Here is a 22760-nt window from a genome sequence, read left to right on the forward strand (position 1 = left end):
ATAACAGTGTGAAGAAAATTAGCATGCTCAAAATGCGTGATGACCCAAGAACATATAGTCACATTGTACATACCATTCATCGATGTTTTAGATGAAAATGTGCGCCCTTTGTTTAATCTATTTAAGCCAGAAGTATATAATTGACCAAAGCAACAGTAACTATTTCACGTAAGATATTATGTTGACGAAAAATTGTTAACGGATGTTATGCCAACGTCTGCAAGAACACAAAACTGACATTTAATGTAAATACATTATACGAGCAGTATTTAAACTTAGAAAACGATCACAAGTCTTTGAACAAAGCTTAAGGGATTCAATGAATGAAAGTGTTTTCCAACAGAATATATGACAAATAAATTTATACAAAGATTTCTTTGAATAAGAAATTATTTAATAATAAATAATAATAATAATAATAATAATAATAATAATAATAATAAGTTCTTGATCCTTCTTCCAAAACCAAGTTTCCAAGGTGAACCTGCATTCTATATATTCTTCAACTATATTCAATAGCCACATTGGCCCGTTTCCATGGGTGGCCGCGTTGACAGGTTTGTATTTCTGTTTTTGCTTAATATACGTTTGCACTGGCACAGTTGTACAATTCTGTAAAGTTATTAAGGTTAGTGACATAAAACAAAGAAGAAGAAGAAGGAGAAGGAGAACAATAAAACCCACAAATTTTCATAATTTTGTTGTAGGTTTACACATGATCTGATCGATCGCAGATAAAACTAGACACGACTGGCGAAACTTTGACAGTTCAGCTAACCTTCCTACAAGGAGAGTAATTATTAGGTAATCTCAGATCTCGTTTAAACACACATCAAAGGAAACTGCTATACTTCCCGCGATTTAGAGGGTGTGACAAAATTTCCATACGGTGCTGGTACTGGTGGTGATGACGTGCCATGAAGAGAGTCTTGTTTAGTTGAAACGGAACTCATCCTTAAGACTGTGAGCTGAGATTGGCTCTCCTTTTTCTGGAAGAAAATAAGCGAGAAAGATTAATTGACATATCTTGGGGAAAGCAAATGTAAAAACTAAACGTGGAGTTTAATGAAGGAGAGCTGTTGAGACCATTTTCTCCGATGGAAGTGCAGAGTAGTAATATAAAGACGAAAGGAAAGAATACTATTTTCACTTCTTTATATACCATCAAACCTGCACCTGGCAAAGAAGCTGAATAGAAAGAAGCCAGGAACTGTAATTGCAAATAAAAAGAAACTTAACGTGATGACATGCTGTTGGGCGAAAGAAAGACAAGTTTAATAAAATTTTGATGAATATTGTCCACTTATTTCAAAATATTCCAAATATACTATTCAATTTCCAAATCATTTAATTTTGAAACAAAGGAAGCTTGAATCGAATGCACCACTATAAGCAGTGTATTTATTTATCTGTCTCGATAAATGAAAGCAATTATATCTATATTTATTAATGATTTAATATATCTCTGCCCACCACTTATTCGTCTGAACTGGTCACGTGACTACGTGACGTGACATACCGAGACAAGATATGACAGTTAATAAATATTTCTGAAAGGGAAACACATATAAGGTGAAGTTGTTTGCATATGTTGGCATACCTCTATGCTACTTTCATGTAATGTGATTGAAATTTCTTGACATGTGGTAATTATGGAAATCGTGCACTATTCAAAACACAGAGCTGCTCACGACCCCTGATCCTTTGTGCTCAAACAACGAGCTTCAGCTAGTCCATATTACACTCATCTAGCAGTTGTTAAAATAGGGATAATGAATTTTGCCAGAGTAGGCAGTATCTGTTTCTGAAATTGCAATAAATGAAAGTAAGAAAACAAAACGATTATCAACTGTTTGTTTTTCAATTTACCTATGATATTAAGGAAGTAAAAATGGTCAAGCGGGGATAGCAGTCTTTTGGTAGGTAAACATCAGATATAAGGACAATCCATATTGTCTCAACCGACATTACACACACCTATCATACGACATTACACACACCTATCATACGCCATTACACACACCTATCATACGCCATAACAAAGGGAATTTATCAGTTCTTTTAACAATACCTAAGATGCACAACGGCTCTTTAAATAGCCAGGATTACCACCGAGGAAAAGCTAAAAAATTATTTTCTCTGTAGAAATCAAACCCTGTGCCAATTAATTTAATTTACTCCGATAAATTACAATTGCATATGTGATGGATTTGATTTCGTCCAAACTGCCAACAGCGGACACCCAGATCTGTTTTTTTTTTTTTCTAATCCACCGCTAGAGTATAATTTGTAGTCACAAACCTGTATGAGAACAATGATCTAACCTCTTACTCACTTTTCAAAACTTAAGAAAATAAAAATACTTCGAGTATTTAAATATATTTGAAATTAAGGCATGTATATAGAGACAGAAAATATAAGGTAATGCCCATGTTTGGATATTCCAACTCATCTTGGAGCAACATATTTTTATTTTTATTTATTTGTGACATATTTGAGTCTATGCTATCATCTCTGATCCACCAGCTTAATATGCCACGGTAGCCCAGGTCTATGCGATTCATAGTTGGGTGCGCAATATATAAGTACATACGGTGATCTATCTCCTTACTTGTTTTTTCACTCTGTGTCTCTGTATCAGTAGTCCTAGCACCATTATGAGGAGCACAAGCACAAGGGCACACGGGACAAAAATACCAGCCACTTCATGTGACGTAAGTTGGCAATCGGAACTATCTCCGCATGGGTTATATCCGTTACAATTGATTGCGTCATCAATACACCTCCCGTTATCACATAGGTACTCGTATGTCTCGCATTCACCTGATATTGGAAACAAAATCTAACTTGGAAACTGATATTGGTTTTCACAGGGCTGATATTTTTAAGATAGCAGTTTATGTACATGAGTCTTACACATACTTTTTTATACCACATAAACATAGTACACATATAGAAAATTATATCATTACTGGTTCATCTGGTTCATACTATGAAACGTAGATAACATTGTTAACGTTCGAATCTTTGCGTTCGTCGCCTAAAAACAATTGTTTTGAAATGCACAAGTAATGGAGTACCAGTCATGAATCACATAAATATCGCCAATTAGACTAACTCTTACGTAACTTTCCAGCTCATTTTCGTTCAGTGACTTTAGATGACAAAACATAGGTGTCAATTAAAGGTTGATAAGCTTTGCTCTTTTTTAAGTATAGTCTAGTTGCTAAGTGATAATTATATACGAATATGTGTACATCTGTCTGTGCATTTGTGTCTGTGTGTATTTTCAGTATGTATCGCATCTTACCCATGTGGAATGACGAGAAGATGACGTTGAAAGACTGTGGAATGTGACCGTCTTTCCCACGAACGTAGAATACCACCTGTTTTCCCCGTGAGGTGAATATACCTTGTTCTGCCAGAGATCCGCAGAATATTTGCCGATCATCTAGGACTTGGAAAAATAAATATAGAATATGTAAACATAAGCATAAACAAACTGCAGGAAAAAAATTCTCTCGCCTTTTGTACAAAGTAGTAAAATGTAGTTTTGTAGATGAAAAAGTTAGGTGACGATGATGATCTATTGGATGAATTAAGATACGTTTAAAAATGACAATTGCTGATCTAATGAATCTCATAAGGTACGTTTATAAAGGATGACTGCTGATCTAATGAATTGCATAAGGTACGTTTATAAAGGATGACTGCTGATCTATTGAATAAATTAAGGTACGTTTATAACGGATGACTGCTGATCTATTGAATCGCATAAGGTGTGTTTATAAAGGATGACTGCCGATCTAATGAATCGCATAAGGTACGTTTATAAAGGATGACTGCTGATCTATTGAATAAATTAAGGTACGTTTATAAAGGATGACTGCTGATCTATTGAATCGCATAAGGTGCGTTTATAAAGGATGACTGCCGATCTAATGAATCGCATAAGGTACGTTTATAAAGGATGACTGCTGATCTATTGAATAAATTAAGGTACGTTTATTATAATGATGCGAAATTTTGTAGAGATAATGCAGTACACGGTCGTGGTCAGCGTGACACGTAACCAATACGTTTAATAGAATTGCAATAAATTGCTAACAACAAGGAATGTGATCTGCTCAGTTTAAGGCATGAATTTAATTTTAATTAGAGTCCGTTTGATTACGTTGTGACTGATATATCAATATAGGGTTAGGTGTAGAGAATGACAGGGTTAAGACAAACCAGATCAAAATATTTCAGGAAACGTTGGGTCGTTTGAAACAGGTGTCATAAAATGATATTTTCCAGAATAGGTATTAATAAAGGCGATTAAATTCTCACTTCGATGGGAGTGATACAAGTTTTCATGCTTAGTAAGAGCTAATCTCAATAAAGCACAAGGTTAGTCTCAGTTGCATACAATAGGTCATTGATGTAAGTTTGTAATTATTTGTAGAATTTATTCGTTTTAAGTTCATACTTCAATTTTCCTTCAGTTCATTTTTATTACTGCTTGCATTTTGTCTCAAATGTTAAATGACTCACAGATTATGTGTATGTGTTCTGACTGAGTGATTTTGTATGTAACAGAAATCGTGTATCGTAGGGATTTCATGCATTTAGTGATTTTGTATGTAACAGAAATCGTGTATCGTAGGAATTTCATGCATTTAGTGATTTTATATGTAACAGAAATAGTGTATCGTAGGGATTTCACGTATCTAGTGATTTTGTATGTAACAGAAATCGTGTATCGAAGGGATTTCACGCATTTAGTGATTTTGTATGTAACAGAAATCGTGTATCGTAGGAATTTTATGCATTTAGTGATTTTGTATGTAACAGAAATCGTGTATCGTAGGAATTTCATGCATTTAGTGATTTTGTATGTAACAGAAATCATGTATCGTAGGAATTTCATGCAATTCTTCTGATACTGATTGTGAGAAGTAAATTATCTGTCTCAAATGATTTGTATCATGCATGCTGAAAATTGATTTTTCTATGTCTGGAAATGTATGTCAATGAATTGATAATTAACGAAGCAACGTAGTTAGGACAAGGAGTGAAGTCCATTAATTCGTTTGTGTAAATAGGTTGTGAATTCTCTTTTCAAAAGAGAATCAATAGTGTTAGCATTAGAAACGTGTGTCGACTTACATGGTCAGCTAGCAATTTACAGCCCACAAGGGCGCATTGATAGTTATCAAAGAGGTCTATTATGTAATAGTTCCAGTTAAGAATGTGAGTAGCTACTAAAAGACATTAATTTATGATGGTAGTGTGTGTTTATCAGTATTAGGTTGCGACATGTTCATTGGTTAGTTCTGTTGAATTACGACAGACTATATCCGACGTAAAAAGAGTGGGAAAGTGTTTGATCCCAGGAGAAGAAAATAACCTGACACGTATTTAGGTTGGAAATTATGTTTTTATTTCAAGAAAACAAATAGCTCCATACTGTTACTGTACTGCACAGTGGAAAAGAGTACAGTCTACAAACAAGACGGGATTGATGACCCGAAGAGGCCGGAGAGAGAGAGAGAGAGAGAGAGACAGAGACAGAGACAGACAGAGACAGAGGCAGAGAGAGAGAGACAGAGAGAGAGAGAGAGAGACAGACAGAGACAGACAGACAGAGGGAGGGAGGGAACAGACATACCTATCGCCAAGAGTGATTTGGGATGACTGGAAACAGCCATGTGATGCTGACGTGATGAATTTTGTTCTATTGGTATAACACGCACGCAGCGCCCCCCACCCCCCACATACATACATACATACATACATACATACATACATACATACATACATACATACATACATACTGTAATGTAATGTGATGTGATGTGATGTGACATGACGTAGTATAGTATAATATAATATAATATAACATAATATAATATAATATAATATAATATAATATAATATAATATAATATAATATAATATAATATAATATAAATTCAATAAATCTGTTAAGAAAGGTACGCATTGAGAAAGTGTTTAAAGTTTTGTCTCCTTTGAAGTGAGAAATTAATGCGTTTTGAAGAAAACGTACAGTTCCTCTAATAAGTAAAAATGAGAATATAAAGTTATGTGATCTGCTGATATATTTCGTTAGATTATTGACTAAAATTATTTTTGTTTGGACAATTCAAACTTTTCAGTATGTGACTGTTTCAGAACTGCATTTTTCACGCAATGATTATAAACTTTTGAGTCTCCACTTACCTGTAAAATTGCGTGCAATTTGTTCCTCCTCTTCCTCCGATTCATGAATTACTTCCACAAGAGTGTTCACACAATCAATGATAATGTTTGTGAAGTAAAATATCAAGTGCGGATAATTTTCAGAAGTTCTGATGGTTACTTTACAGTCATTTCTGGTCGGAAAATAGCTGGTCAGAGTTAATACTCCGGCATAAATTCTCTCTGAGGACAGCTCAATCCGCTTGTCGCAAAGTTCGCTCATATTATCTTGGAAAATAAAATAGGGATAATATTTGTTTATTAATGCTTACTAACATACATACATACATACATACATACATACATACATACATACATACATACATACATACATACATATGCATCGGAAAAAGACCAGTCTTTCATATAGACCTTAATCTCTCTGTCTGTCTGTCTGTCTGTCTCTCTTGACACATCGTTTCAAGCTGTACATAATGATGAAAATAGTAGGTACATTTGCTGCAACAGTAAAGCGTTAGAGAAGGAGAGTTATATTCTTACTTACATGTTTTGATTCCTCGCACGTGCTCTGTACTAAAGAAACTGAATAAGAAAATAAAAAGTATGGGTACCATTTCTAAGACTAGTTATTCCACTTCATTACAACGAAACTCTTTCAGTCTAATTTCGGTTATTTACTTTTTACAAGTCTGCTTCATATGTTGAACCCTAAGTCTAAATTTGCGTTTATGGCATGAATTTATTTATCAGACCCGGGTGTATCTGACAAACGCTCCGAATGATAACATACAATGTGACCTGATTTAACATACAACGTGACCTGATACATCACTTTACCGCCGACTGTTGCAGCACCGTATAGTATGTATAACACGGTACAAAGTGTTTGATTTATCAAGTGAATCAAGTGCAGAGTAAATTGGAGTAAGGTACAGTTAAACCTCTGTAAATACATTTGTGATAAGCAATAACCTATGCGGACATAATATTTATCCGATAAAATGACAAGAAAACTTTGATAAGTAACCCAAAAGAACAAAAATTTTATATTTTTCTGAATCCATCCTTTATCACATAAGGGTTAATTAAATCCAGAAAGTTACACAGAAACTAACCACAAAAAAAAAATCAGAACCAGGATATTTTATTTTATTCAGGTGGTTGACTCTAAAATTAATATTTAAATCACTAAACTGTTACTGAATTTGAATCTTAACAACGACCCGAAAAATGGAGCAAATAGATGCATGCTAAAATTGTATTACATTTTTTCCAGAATTACAATATTTGTATTTTTTAAAAAGCATTGTCATAAAAATTAAATGTGAAATTGTAACAAAAACAAATTAACATTTAAAAAATGCTACAAAATTAGAAATAATTACAAACTTGTAAAAGACAAAAATTTGTGAAAAAGCATTATAAAATTAAAAAAGTTTACAAAGTATTTATACATTTATAAACAGTAGAACTGTTTAATCTATGAAAAAATATAACTAGCATCGTTAAAAATGAAAAGCAAAAATGACAAAAAGAAATTAATTAAATTTTAAGGAATTTTATTTCAAAATTTTTAAACAGATAATTTTAACATGTAAAACCTAAACAAATAAAAAAAATTGCAGTTAAACAATTAGGAAATAAAACATTTAAAAAATAAGATCAAAATTTAAAAGCAACATAATTGAAATAAAATGTACACAATATATCTCAAATAAAAATGAATACATTTCAATTTAAATTTATAAAATAAGCTGAACAAAATAAAAAGTGCGAGAAAAGAGCATGAATACTGATATACACGTACACACCTACATGCGTATAATTTCATACACAGAAGCGTAAGAAGGTATCTCATATATTTATATTTACTATCCAACATAAAAATTACTCATGGGAAGAGTGTGGGGTATTTAAGTTTTGTTTTGAATATAATACATGTGTGTGTGTGTGTGTGTGTGTGTGTGTGTGTGTGTGATATTTTATTGGATATTAAATATGTTCATATGAGATACACCTCTTTCCCGTTTTGTGTAATATATGAACTACATCCATTCCGTGTGTATGTGTAATGGTATATGTTTAGGTTGTATATGAACTACATCCATTCCGTGTGTATGTGTAATGGTATATGTTTAGGTTGTATATGAACTACATCCATTCGGTTTGTATGTGTAATGGGATATTGGATAGTAAATATAAGTATATGAACTACATCCATTCCGTGTGTATGTGTAATGGGATATTGGATAGTAAATATAAGTACATGAACTACATCCATTCGGTGTGTATGTGTAATGGTATATTGGATAAGTTAGTCGAACCATATGATTAACTCTTGTTCAATTTCTATAGGACTCATAGTTGTCCTCTGTGACTAAATGTACGATGTATACATGTGTAATGGTATATTGGATAGTGACTATAAGTATATAAGTTACCGCCTTCCGCTTCTATGTGTGTAATGGTATATAACTGTGGATGTGTATACGAGTATATATACTCTTACACGCAGTTAATAATTTTTTTAAGAATCTTATTTCTTTTTAATTTTTTTAAAATGTTTCTTTTAGTTTGTAATTTTTTAAAATATTTTTAATATGCTGATCAATTGGTTCAATTTGTAACCGTTTTTTTCTTTCTTAATTTATTAAAATAATTTTAATCGTTTAACATTTGTCAAGAACATTTGCGTTTGTTATATTTTCTTCTAAATTTTCTCTGTAAACATAACTTTTGTTACATTTTTAATAAATTTAAGTAATTTTGTTTTAAATTTTAACATTATAAAACTGTTCAACATTTTTACGCTTTTTAAATTTTTTAATAATTTCTGAATATGTATGTTATGTTTTCAGTATTTGTTAATTTTACAAAAATTATACATCAATTCACAATATCTATATACTAATAAATTGTTTTTTTTAAAAAAAATTAAGTTTCAGAGTTTTCAAGATAATGAATATAGCTGTCACAACTAACAGACTCTGCCTACCCTTCTGTATGCAAAAGAATTTCCGTAATAGTATCGGTGTCGACTTTATGTGGCAACCGATCCGGTGGCCTAGTGGTTAGAGCGTCCGCCTCGGATGCGGGAGGTCGTGGGTTCGAGTCAAACCAAAGACTTATTTAAAAAATGGTACTAACAGTTGCCTCACGTGGCGCTCAGCATTAAGAGGCTAGTGTTAGGACTGGTTGGCCTGGTGTCTGAATACTGGGACTGGGTGGGACATCATGCTACGTGTCTGCGGCATGATGCCCCAGTGCTAGACATCATTATAAACTGCCACACTGCAGACATCGTAGCGATATGACTGAAAGAGTGCGAAAGCTACGCTAAAAATCCAGAACACACACACACACACACACACACACACTTTATGTGGCGTGTATTCCTTGAATAAAATAGAGATACCCGAGATGGATTTGTCCTAGACAAGATCTTTTGCTCCATATACCCTCTGTACTGTAGGGAAAAGCTGCCCATTGGTCATTTTAATCAAATGAAGGTACACCTAAGAACTCAAATCCATATAAGAGGTGGCTTTGAGAGAAACAACGTTTGCAAAAATCGGCGATTAAATCTTCTTCGTCACGTTCTTCGCCAAATGGTTCAAAAGAAAATCCCCATTCGTCAAAAAAAGATGTTGGTCCAACGTGGAGGAATTTTACCCCTCTTGTTAGGTCCATTGCTGAAAGGAGTCTTGGGAACCATGTTGGGAGGACTGGTGGGAGCAAGATAAAAAGGCCCTCGGAAGTCCCAAGATCTCAGGATCGACCCCTGACATCCCATTGAAGGACGAAAACTAGCTTTAGTGCCTTACAAACGATGGATGGAATACCATCGTTGGCAAGAACAACACACCCCGCATTTACCTCCCAATTACAATTCGAGCGAGATGTCCCAGTTACAACACGAATTGCAGTCCTTGATGGATCGCCAAGATTTGTCCGAAACAGAAAAATCGCAAAAGTACGGTCAACTCTTGCAACGACTGCGACTCTTTCACCAGAAAGCTTTAGACGAAACAGCTCTACCTACTCTGAATTTTAAGACCTTGATGAAAAGTCCAGCACCATCATCACTACCACCACCACCACTACTACCATCCCCAGGGGTCACCAGAGTTGCTACCCCATGAAGACCTGAGGAAGAAGAGATACGAGAAGTGTTTCAAACACCGTCAGCAGCTCCCATTTCAAGTATGATTGCAGCATCCTTGTTGACCCCTTCCCCCACACCCCAACGAGAAGAAATGAAAGCTTGGGTTAAAAAGATGATGTCCACTCCTCCTTCGACAGAAGTGAAAAGGAAAGAAGGGAAAAAAGAAGACCAAAGCCATTCCATTGCCACCTCCACCACTACTACCTTCGACTTCTACTCCCGTAGCCCATCGGACACGTGAATCCGTTTCCAAACCACCCTTTCGACCCACCCAAAGTAGCATCACCGAAGAGTGGGTGACTTATTAACACACAAAAAATGGATTAAGTGTTAGCCAGCATTTACTACGATCCCTCCCATCCTGCAGGTTACGCAGGAGTTCAAAAATTGTATCGTGCTGCCAAAACTCGACTGAAAAGTCTCCGTTTACCTCAAGTGCAACGATGGTTACAAGAACAAGCTACTTACACTTTGCACAAACCCATTCGACTCAAGTTTTCCAGAAGTCGCACCCGAGTGGAAGGCATCGATCATCAATGGCAAGCCAATTTAGCCGATGTCTCTCATTTGGCCAGCTACAATCGTGGCTACAAATATTTGTTTTGTGTCATCGACGTCTTTTCCAAATTTGCCTGGGTCGTGCCCTTGACTTCCAAATCGAGCAGCGAGTTAGTGCGAGCCCTGCAACGGGTGTTGAAACAAAGCGGTCGTCACCCTCTTCGATGGCAAACGGACAAAGGCACCGAATTTCTGAACCAAGCTTTCCAAACAGAATTAAAGAAACGTGACATTCATTTTTTTACCACCGAGAATCCCGAAACCAAAGCCAGCATCGTGGAACGTTTTCAACGCACTTTGAAAGAACGCATGTGAAATATTTTACGCATTACCACACTCTGAAGTACATCGACATCTTACCACACGTGGTGCAAGCGTACAACCAATCTTACCATCGAAGCATCGGACGTGCCCCGCAAGACGTGACTCCCGACAACGAAGTGCTGGTGTTTGAGCGTCTGTTTGGTACGTCCCCGACGAGGGCTGTCCCCAAGAAAAGTGGAGTGTTGGCCGTAGGAGATTGGGTGCGCATTGGCAAAACCAAACGCACTTTCGACAAAGGTTACTTACCTAACTGGACGACCGAATTGTTTCGTGTCACTGGACGAGTGCATGGCCGTCATCCTACCGTCTATAAATTGGAAGACATGAACGGAGAAGTGCTCAAAGGAACGTTTTACTTACCCGAGTTACAACGTGTCACCAAAAAAGACGACGTGTACGACATCGAAAGCATTCTCGAACGCAGAACCCGTAAAGTGGGCAAACGACGTGTCAAAGAAGTCAAAGTACGTTGGAAAGGATATCCACCCAGTTTTGATTCTTGGATCGACGCTTCGCAAGTCATCGACTATAAAAAGAAGTGAACATCATGCCCTTTCACACAGACGCAGCTACGTCGACCACTCCTTCACCTAGTTCTTCTCTGCAAGATTTACAAAAACAACCTTTGTGGGTGTGGTGTGGAGAACGTGTGCCTAAAACGCAAATCGTCTTTTTCTGCCAAATCTTCGCGGTTTATTGTGTCATCGGGGCAGCATTTGCCAATTTGAGTTTGCAACAAGGAGACAAACAATTGTGGACCACTTTATTAAGCAGTTGCATCGGTTACCTGCTTCCCAATCCCTCCCTGAAATTCTCTTCGAACGGGAACAACGGGAACCTTGTGTCCAGTGCCAGTGTCAATCACCACTCCAATAACAACAACCCCATTTTGAGCGGAGACACGCCTCTGACGTCCAGTAACCCCTCGGACAGCCACAGAACTCTGGAATTATGAGTCACGAAAACCAATTTTACTTAACCTTACCCAGTGACAGTTCCATGGAGGTGTTTCCCCACAACACGTTGTGCTGTTACACGGCCAAATTACCTCAGGCCATCCCATTAGATCACGAAGCCCATTGGGACGTGGCTTTGGTAGAAAAGATTTACCCAACACAAATCCAAAACATCACTGAAACTCAAAACACTTTTGACGTCGAAATTCTGGACCAAACAGTGCAGCAAACCATGATGACCACTAATCAACATAGATCACTTCCGAAGACCCCAGTACCCCGCAGCAGCAGTGACCATTCTCCTCCTTTTTACATTTATCACATTAAAATTAACCCAGGCCATTATTTTAGTGGTCAACATCTGGTGGAGGCAATCGCTGACAAATTCCATGCAGCATTTGACAAAGTTCTGACCGGACTAAAAAAACGTGTCACCATTGAGTACTATAAACTGTCTCACCGTCTACTAATCAAATTTGAAAGTGAGGAAAAAAGTATACGTATTAAATTTTGCCCTGCATTGCATGACATTTTGGGTGGAGACCTCAATATGGTCACGGATAAGCACGCCAAAAGGATTCACATCACAGACATTGACAACAACGGGCATTGTGCGAGGTATTTTCGTTTCCCGGTAGAACTGAACCAGGGACTGAATTTGATGTTTGTGTACTCCGATGTGGTGGAGTACAACGTGGTGGGACACCTCCGTACCGTTACTGCGTGTCATTCCTTTCAAAGTGGATAGTGCCACAACCAATGACCAGGAAGGTGGAAACACCTATCACGTCCACCGCGAATTTGTACATCCTCATTATTTGCCCGTAAGTAAGTCGTATTTGGACACGGTCAACATTGCTATAAAAGGAGATCTGGGACAAAATATTCCATTCACCAAAGGAAAAGTCACGGTGAAACTCCATTTTAGAAAACGGTTCTCTCACGATTCGTAAGTCATGTATCCAGTGTACCGAGGGGTTGCTTGACAGCGAGGACACGGTTTAGGAGATATGCTAAAATCGGCCTTTCGTTCGGTGGCCCCAGTCTTGAAACCGATGGTGACACGCGGATTGCACGCCTTGAAAGATGCCGCACTGATGCAAGACAAAGAATTTCTCCAAAATGTCATCATCGACAAACAAAACCCCAAAGAAGCCTTCTTGAGGGCAGGCAAAAATGTCTTGCTGCAAACGGGTAAAGACCTTTTGGGCCGACGAGAAACACCTACAAATGCCCTGCACGCTACCGAGTCAGCATTCAGCAAGGACAAGGCAGAAAGAGACGACGAAGAAAACACCCTTTCACCAGACTTCACACGTCTAAAGCTAGAAAGACAAAGAAAAGAAGAACTGTTCGAGACTTAGACGTTTTCGATTATTGAGAAACAGAAAAAAATGATGCACCGAGAGTCTTGCGCCTGTTCCAAGTCGGAACTGGATCTGTTTGCCATGCCCCCCACCATAATGACCATGCAAGAATCCCAATGGGTGGAATTTCACCCCGTCTCCTCATTGACAGATTTCGCTCCCATCGAGTTTGAAATCAAAGGACAGCCCGAAGATTACATCGATCTGAATAGCAGTTACTTGTACTTGAAAGTCAAAGTTCTAGATAAGGGAGGAGAATCTATAAGCGGCGAAGAGAAAGTAGCTCCCGTCAACAATTTCATGCATTCCTTGTTCAGCTTAGTGGATTTGTACTTGAATAACAAACTGGTCAGTAGCAGCATGGATACTTATCCTTACCGTGCCTACCTGGAAAATCTCTTGACGTACGGAATAGACGCCAAGAACACCCATCTCAATCCTTGCGTGCTATAGGAACCTGACGAAGCGGGCGATTTTGAGAAAACAGGTCTTAGTGATGACCCAAAAAAAAAGCAGACGCCAATGAGAGATTTGTAGAACGAAGAAACAAAATATTAAATGGAAAGAGTTTAGAACTGATGGATCGTTTGCATTTGGACATGTGGTTGCAAGAGAAATATTTGCTGAACGGTGTAAATGTCTGCTTGAGACTGAATCGTAGCAGTACCGCTTTCCATTTGTTGGCTAATATTGATGCTACTACTGGTGGCAATCCCAAAAGCAAAATCGAGGAGGCCAAACTCTACGTACGACGCGTGGAAGTGTTACCTAAAGTGGGAAACGACATCAGTCACACTTTGTGCAGAACGACCGCCAAGTATCCGATACGACGCGTGGAAGTGAAAACCTTCACCATTCCTGCTAGCCATCATTCCATGATCGAAGATCATCTGTTTCAAGGACAGTTACCCAAACGTTTAATCCTTGGCATGGTCAAGAATTCAGCCTTCAACGGAGACTTCACTAAAAATCCTTTTAAGTTTAAACACTTTAATATGAAGAAAATCGAAGTCAGTCGCGATGGCAAGACCTTGTGTACCCGACCTTTCGAACCTGACTTTAGTGACACGAAGATGAATTACTTGATATCGTACTTGTCCCTGTACGAAGCCACCGGCCAGTTAGGAACCAACACCAGTCACTGTATTACGTACGAAGATTACGCAGGAGGCTATGCTTTGTGGGCTTTCGATTTCACTCCAGATCAAGGCAGCGACGAGGGACATTTCCACCCTATAAAATCCGGCCAGATTCGTGAGGAACTTCAGTTTGCAGAAGAACTGAAAGAGACGGTGAACGTCATCCTGTATGCAGAATTCGATAATACCATAGAAATCAACAGTTTAAGAGAAGTCATTCTAGATTATTAGAAGCCATGGAAGACTGTTATCCCTCTTTACCTAGTGGAGAAACTTTGGACATGAAATGTGAGGAGACCGTGGAAGAAGAATCTCAAGACAAAGACAACGAAGTTATGATGAAGTCCCGATGGCCAGAACAAGAAGCGCATTTAGTCTCCTGTTTTGCCAAACACTTGGTCGAAAAAACGACGGAATTGATCAAGAAAGATTGCTATGGATGTCAAAACGATCATCCCAGTCAAATTCAACACGATAAATGCCTGATGCTGAGTCAAGAAGAAAAATTGGACGAATATCTGGACGAAGCTTGGAGTCTCATCTCGGACGAAGTCGTGTTGCTTCAGTGATATAAAGACTTGCGTGAACATTCTTGTCCACCATTAACCACTCAAGAGATCAATCGTATCGAAGCTCTCCTGAATCAGAGTGGGGAGACGAAACGAAGAAACGGTTATTTGTCAGACATTTTCAAGCAAAAAGTCAGGATCGAATTGATCACTTATTATTACCTGTGAAGAAAAAGAAAACTACACAAATAAATGGATACCTGGGAACTTTATTACCTTTTGAACCACAGCTCGTACACGGCTTCTTGGAATCCTGTCGTCTGTGCTAAAGATGAACTCCGTCATCGCAAACTTCAAGACCATCAAGCTTATGTGATCAACACGGACGACAGTCATCTCCCAGGAACCCACTGGGTAGCCGTCTACTTTCCTCAAGAAGGATGTGTGGAATATTTCGATTCGTACGGATTGCCTCCTTTGGAAGACGATATCATTGACTTTATGAGAAGAAATGCTCAGACCATCCGATTCAATAATGTGAAATTACAAGGCACAGATTTCTTGGTGTGTGGACAGTACTGTGTGTATTTTCTGCATCATCGTAGTCGGGGCTATTCCTTAGAACGTTTAGTGGCTCAATTTGATCCTCGTTCTTCTTCTAGCAACAATGTGAAAGTAGATCGATGGTTTTGTGACCATTATACTGGTCTTTTGTCTCAAGCTAGGAATCGTAGTGTGCATTTATGGCCGAATGACTACCAACAGTGGAAATCACAATTTCATTCACAACGTTGTCAGCCGTGTCCAAAATAATGAGTTAGTTGAAAAAAAATGTTTGTGATTAGAAAAAAAATGTTTTGATGTTATATTGTTAAAAAATGTTATAGTTGTTTGTTAGTGTTAAGTGATTTTGAATAAAAAATGTTGTGTTTTGAAAAAAATGCCTTTGTGGTTTGTTTTGCTATAGGAATCTTGATTCATGCTCTTTGACTTCTTACTATCCCTCTCATGACACTCATTGAACGTTCCGGCTCGAAAACCGTATAGGGATGTTTTCCTTCACGTCCGCGCTTTGACTTTAAAGCCGGGGTAGCCTCCAGTCTAACCATCCATTGTCGACTCATCCTCCTACGAAGATGTGCTCCAGACTAGCTAAGCTAAACGAAGCCTACGTGAATTTGCATAGGGTCAGACACAGTCTGATACCGAAGCCAGAAGAGATAGAGAATGTGAGAATGTTAAAAGTCACTGAAGACCTGATAGAAGAGCTCTTCAGAGAAGAAGTGAACAGGGAGAAAGAAGAATGGACAGAGAAGTACAGACTTCAGAAACAGCAGAGAGAGCAGCAACAGCAACAACAACAGCAGCAGCAACCTGAACCTGACAGAGGCTTTGTCGATTGTCGTATCGACACCAAAGAGTTCTTTTTCTCTTTCCGAAGAAGCAGACCTATCGTCAGAAAGTCTATCGTCAGAGGACGTCGCATTCTTAGAATATAAAAGATTGCCCTAGCTTCAACTTCGCACACAAAAAAACAGCCCTTTTCAGGGCTACCCCAATCTCTAGAAAAGAAATAACAATCGATTTGCCAATGTGTGTATGTAGAGTAGTGTGAATATAAACACTCACTCTTTTCTGGTGTGATTGTATGTGTTTGTGTTTGTAAGCACTCACGTACGTTTGTGTGGATAGTAGTTAATGATAATGTTTTTTGATGTTCGACGTGTGGGAATAGTAGATTTGGGGTTTGTTTATTGCTGCTCCGCGTATGTGGATAGTATATTATTTTTAATGAAAATTTTTAAAAATAGTAATGGGTAGTAAAAAAAGTGAGTGTTTCTTTTAGGTCCGCGCGTTGTTTGGTTATGATCTAGTAAGATAAATATTGTTTTAGGGGATGTTTTCCTTCACGTCCGCGCTTTTAGTATAAATTGAAAATCGCTCGGCAGTCTAGCTACCCTTGTTGATTGATCAACACTAGAGAATGAGCAGAAGGCTAGCGAAATTGTTGGAACTTCATGTGCACCTGGAATATGCCAGGCTCATGCTAAATGAACTGGCTGCGGAGGCCATCGTCGAAGAGGGAAGGATGAAAGAGGAGGAGAGAAGAAAGAAAGAAGAGGAGGAGAGAAGAAAAAAAGAAGAGGAGGAAAAGGAGAGAGGAATGGCTGTAACACAGACACAAGAAGGAAATTTCAGAATCCCAGAGACAGAAGATTGGGATTCTGAAGCCACTCATTCCGCCTCTGCTCTCCCTCAAAAAAGAGTGAAAGGAGATTGGAGTAGGAGATGTGTGTGTGGTGCCAGGCCTGGAAGGTGCAACCATTAACCAGGTGCCCTGGAGTTCAAAACAAACAGCCCTTTTCAGGGCTACCCAAACCTTTAGAAAAGAAATAACAATCGATTTGCCAATGTGTGTATGTAGAGTAGTGTGAATGTAAACACTCACTCTTTTCTGGTGTGATTGTATGTGTTTGTGATTGTAAGCGCTCACGTACGTTTGTGTGATAGTAGATTATTGGGTTTTGTAAGCGCTTAAGTTGGTTTGTGTGAATAGTAGATTTGGGTTTCATTTTATTGCTTTGCGTGTGTGAATACTAGATTTTGAGTTTGTTTATTGCTGCTTCACGTATGTGGATAGTAGATAATATGAAATGAGAAAAGTAGGGGATGTTTTCCTTCACGTCCGCGCGTTTTAAGTGATGATCTAGGTAATATAATTTTTGGGCTTTAGGGGATGTTTTCCATCACGTCCGCGCTTTAACTATAAGAAGCCACAGTATTCGTCGTTCACACCATTCTACAAAGAATAAAAAGAAGATGGCTTCGAACCACCTTGATAAAATGAAAAAATTGCAAGACGTCCTGGACAATTTGGGTATGATGGAGCAAATGTCGGTTAACCTAAACGAGGATCACTATTCTTATAGTCCCCATCGAGTGAAGATGGAGATCAACAATTTAAGAAAACTAAAGGACATCGTCAGTGATCTGTGAAAAGAAATAAAGGAGGAGAAGGAGGATGAAGAGGAAAGGATAAGGATGAGAGAATGGAATGAAAAAATTGAAAAAGAAGAAGAAAATGAGAAGAGGAAGAAAGAAGAGGAGGAGAAGCAGAAAGAAGAGAAAAAGAATAAAAAGGAGGTAGAAAAGAAGAGAAAAAGTGTAGGACAGAAAATAAGAAGCTGGTGGAGAAATAGAAGAAATTAGAAGAAGAAGAAGAAGAAGAAAACTAAAGGCCCTTTTCAGGACCACTCCAATCTCTCGAAAAGAGATAGACTTTCAATTGCCTACCCCTTTTATATTTTTTTATTTTTTTTTTAAAAAATAGAGACCCCTCCCTGTTTCAATTTTACATAGACCCTATACAGTCCCAGGGGTTTTTGTCCATGTTAAATTTACATAGACCCTATACAGCCCAGGGGTTTTTGTCCATGTTAATTCCCATAGACCCTATATTGTCCCAGGGTTTTTCTCCATGTTAAATTTACATAGACCTTATACAGTCCCAGGGGTTTTTGGCCATGTTAAATTTACATAGACCCTATACAGTCCCAGGGGTTTTTGTCCATGTTAATTCCCATAGACCCTATATTGTCCCAGGGTTTTTCTCCATGTTAAATTTACATAGACCCTATATTGTCCCAGGGGTGTTTTTAATGGTAAGTCCCATAGACCCTATACTATCCCTATTCACTACTAATGTGGTTACATTGCACAAGTGACAACATCAATAGAGCTCGTCGTTTTGGTTGAAGGGCTGAAATCTTAACATTTCAGATCACGGGTTCTCTAAACATTTCAGATTTCCTGAAATTAGTCTTACTTTTACCTCTGAGAAATAACTGGGAATACCCACAAATTTGAGAAATTCACTAGTTTTTCAAGAATTAAAGAAGTTAATCTTAAGTCGAAAGAATTACTTTTTATCCTTTGCATTATATCTACATAAATTAAATTTCAATATTGTTAGAATATCGTAAGCAAGATAGTGCGAAATCTTAATTTGAGGAAATCTTCAGAGAATTTTAATTGAAACAGGGACTATTTTGATGAGCAATCTTTCATTATAAGTTTCGACACGTGATGATAATATGCTGAAGAATTTTAACTTCTTGCTCTTGAATGCGAGAAATGGGAAATTGTTATTGTTGTCTGATCTAGTTTTAAAAAATGCGGTTGTAACTATATTGTTACACCCCGTTCCCCTCGCTCCAACTCCAAAAGGGGCCCCGAGTGGCCGAGTGGTCTAAAGCGCTCTCCGTTACGGATCACTGCTATCTCACCTCTGTCTGCGTGGGGTCGAGTCTCGGATTCGGCCAATGTGGGTATGTGAGAAAGCTTTCCAGTAGCTTCTCTTATGTCGGTGGTTCTTTCCGGGATTTTCCCGGGTTCTTCCTCCACCATTAATACTGGTCGCCATGTGTAGCCGTGTGCTGAAAAATGGCGTTAAACCCTACAATAACAACAACAACAACAACCAACTCCAACAATTTTGTGTTTTCTTAACTCAGTACATGTATTTATGTTGTTGCTGCTGCTGTTGTGGGGTTTAACGCCATTTTTCAGCTATGCATGGCGGCTATTATTAATGGCGGAGGAAGAACCCGGGAAAAGCACGGAAAGAACCACCGACCCACGAGAAGCTACTGGCAAGCTTTCTCACATACTACATGTATAGTAATGATGACTCTGAATAATCGTAAACTTTGTTCTAGTCATGATAATGCCACAAAACGAACAACTGAGATAACATTTTTCATGCGGGATTAATCAGCCATGCTAATTGCGAAGATTTACACACTGTATAAAGCCTGCAGTCCGACTAAAAAAAGGCTGAATATATAACAATGCATAGACTTGGAAATCAAGGATGAGATCGGATACATAACACGTATTTAATTAGAGTATTGTTTTGGCCGTACTATTTGAGCCTCCTGAAACCGTGAATTGCTTGAGGCGAGACACACATGAAAGGCAGAAAAGGGTCGAGATGGTTGCAATTTCACCAAAATGTATTGAATTAAATGTTCTGATTTAAAAATTAGGATTTATAAAATTTAGGAAAATTAGAATCTAATGTTTAATCACATTACTGGTGTTCACAAAGTATTTTGCATTTTAACTTCGATTACAAATTACTAACATAAGATACCGTACAAAGAGAGTAATAATCCAAACGTTTTGTTTAATATTAATGTCTACATTTCTTTATCAAATGAAGATCTGCGTCGAGAAATTTTAAAGCAGCGATAAATGTGCGGGCCTGATGTTAAAACAGGCAAATGGTTCAAGTAATTCATGCATATGAATGCAAGGATCTTCTTGAAAAGATGTTCCATTGCATGCAAGTTGTTTAGACACTGATATTCCGACTAGCACAGGCGCCTAATTTTGAGAACGAAAATAATTTAACCTCAAACTGCAGAAATAAAAAAGTTTTAAGTTCTCAATATAATTACTTAAAAGGCAAAGGCGTTACTTTATATACACGAATACCGAGTGTCTTTCATGACTAGTCTTATGTTACTTGCTTTGGCTTGAGTAAACAGTTTGAAAAAAGCTTTGAAAAATTTAACAAATAATTAATTTCCCTGGAAAATATTTGTAAAAATGAAAAAAATAAGAACTTAAGGTTTTAAGAATCAAATCCAAAAATAATCCAGGAATAATCCACGAATTACATTTTAGAAGTCCTAATAATGAAATGTTCTTATGAATTCAAGTTCGAGTCCCGAAGAAGAATCCAAGATAGAAGACGATGACGTATACTGTATCCTTTGTGGTGTTGAAATGTCTACAGTTATGTGTTATTCACAAATAATAATCTGGTGTTTGAATTAACGAAATGTTTTTTTTCCCAATAATTCTGTATGAACACTCATATATTTCCAGGAAAAAGAATTATCTTTTAGAATCCAAATATATCGAATAAACATTAAAATGTAATTCCCCAAATGACACAACAAAAGAAACACGTTTACGCCTCAGTGTTTAGAAGCCCAAATGAACAAAAACTATAAACAATGATTATTCAAAAACTCGAAACACAAAACAAATTCTCGAATGACGGTCAACTTTCCAGAACCTTAGAGAAGTATTTACGTATAAAAACACGTAGTACCAGTATGACCTTGACTAAAAACAATCATGTTACTATAACAATAAGATAAAAATAAAAAGTTGCTTAATTCTCTCACTTGATTTCTTAATCAAGGTCGGGAACTAGGTCAGCTTTAGTTGTTTACAACTGAAGAGTCAAGGTCAAACTATTTTCTGAAAATGATCGAGTTCCAAGTAAACAAAACTACATTATTTAGACATGCAATGAAATTAAATTTTTTTAAAAAACTTACAAACAATTAAATTAAATCAAATATAAATTAAATCAAATATGCGTAACGCTATGGATAATATTTGTTCTAGCAGACTAGAGTGAAATTGCACTACCAGTTGAGGATACATGGAGCTAACCGTCGATTTTAGATTGACAACTACATATGATACCGGATCCGTTACCTCAAAAGTTCAAAATTTCCATGAATAATTTCAGCATGGAGAAATAGTAATTGCACATTCAAGAGGAATCTAATAGATCTTCCAAAGCGTCTTTCAAGTGTTGCAATATCGGCCTACATCGGGGATCATACTGAATGCAATAGTCTGTGATGTGAATTAACTCCAGAATGTCGGAGACTATAGCAATATCCCTAAAAAGACATCATAAGCTGTAGATGTCCGACTTTTTACTGCTTTGTTACCGGAGCGAACCTCGGGAGCTAGATAGTAACATTGGGCTATGTTCTCCAGAGTGCAGTCGAAGACTAAACCCTTCCTGTACTTGGCCAGTCCAAAATCAATAAAGATAACAGTCGCGTTTTCACAAAGTACATTGTCCGATTTAAAATCATTGCTGAGAACACCTTTTATGTGGATTTCGGAAAGACCACGTGCAAGCTGGCATGCAATGGACAGCCAGGTTGACCTTGACGGGGTGTTGTCACAACTGGTCATGATGTCATACAGGGTTTTTCTCATTGCCCACGAACTCTTGAACAGCACAGAGGAGACCTAACCTGACTATACCAGTCACCTCTGCTACATAACCAGTGTCCTTTAAGAACAGCGGGCCTCTTTAAACAGATCGGCGTCGCTACACGTACCTGAGGAATCTTTGAGGGAAACACTCTTAATCTTCTTAACCAGATCTCCCAGGAAAACTGCTCCATAGCTTCCTCTCCCAAGACTTTCCGCCTTACCAGAGGAACCAAGTCGCAGCTGGACAGCCAAATATTCCAGCTCAGGAACGACCTCTGGGATCAGTATGTCTTGTTCTAAATCAGCTAATTCAGAATTCCTGTATGGTCGGTTATATTCTTCTGGCATGACTATCGTAATTCTTTTTTGAGCGAAACAAGGGCTGGAGCAAACGTCGATACAAATTCCTGCTCAATCTTAGAGGACCTTTTTTTTCGGTCTCCACCATGATAGGCAATGTATCTGCATAAGGGAATAATGAAATCTTTGAGGAATATGGTG

General features: G+C 37.7%; 1 protein-coding gene across 1 annotated transcript; it reads right to left on the reverse strand.

The window, feature by feature from the left end:
* Window positions 1-439: 439 nt before the first annotated feature.
* Window positions 440-6981, reverse strand: LOC149782803 (uncharacterized). The gene is made up of 5 exons (XM_089934927.1): window positions 6748-6981; window positions 6225-6470; window positions 3311-3457; window positions 2612-2823; window positions 440-989 (listed from the first exon to the last, which is right to left on the reverse strand). Exons 1-5 carry the CDS (start codon window positions 6815-6817, stop codon window positions 846-848), a joined length of 819 nt encoding a protein of 272 aa, XP_089791053.1. The 5' UTR covers window positions 6818-6981; the 3' UTR covers window positions 440-845.
* Between the last annotated feature and the right edge of the window lie 15779 nt (window positions 6982-22760).

Source organism: Sinohyriopsis cumingii, chromosome 15 (genome assembly GCF_028554795.1).
Source record: "Sinohyriopsis cumingii isolate HCF-2022 chromosome 15, ASM2855479v2, whole genome shotgun sequence".
Taxonomy (NCBI): Eukaryota; Metazoa; Mollusca; class Bivalvia; order Unionida; family Unionidae; genus Sinohyriopsis; species Sinohyriopsis cumingii.

Excerpts from the sequence above, each read along its gene's own strand:
- LOC149782803 (XM_089934927.1), bottom strand. The coding sequence starts at position 6,817 with ATGGTACCCATACTTTTTATTTTCTTATTCAGTTTCTTTAGTACAGAG. Across the intron at positions 6,471-6,747 it reads CGTGCGAGGAATCAAAACAT|ATAATATGAGCGAACTTTGC; the intron begins GTAAGTAAGAAT and ends TTATTTTCCAAG. Across the intron at positions 990-2,611 it reads GACACAGAGTGAAAAAACAA|AAAAAGGAGAGCCAATCTCA; the intron begins GTAAGGAGATAG and ends ATTTTCTTCCAG.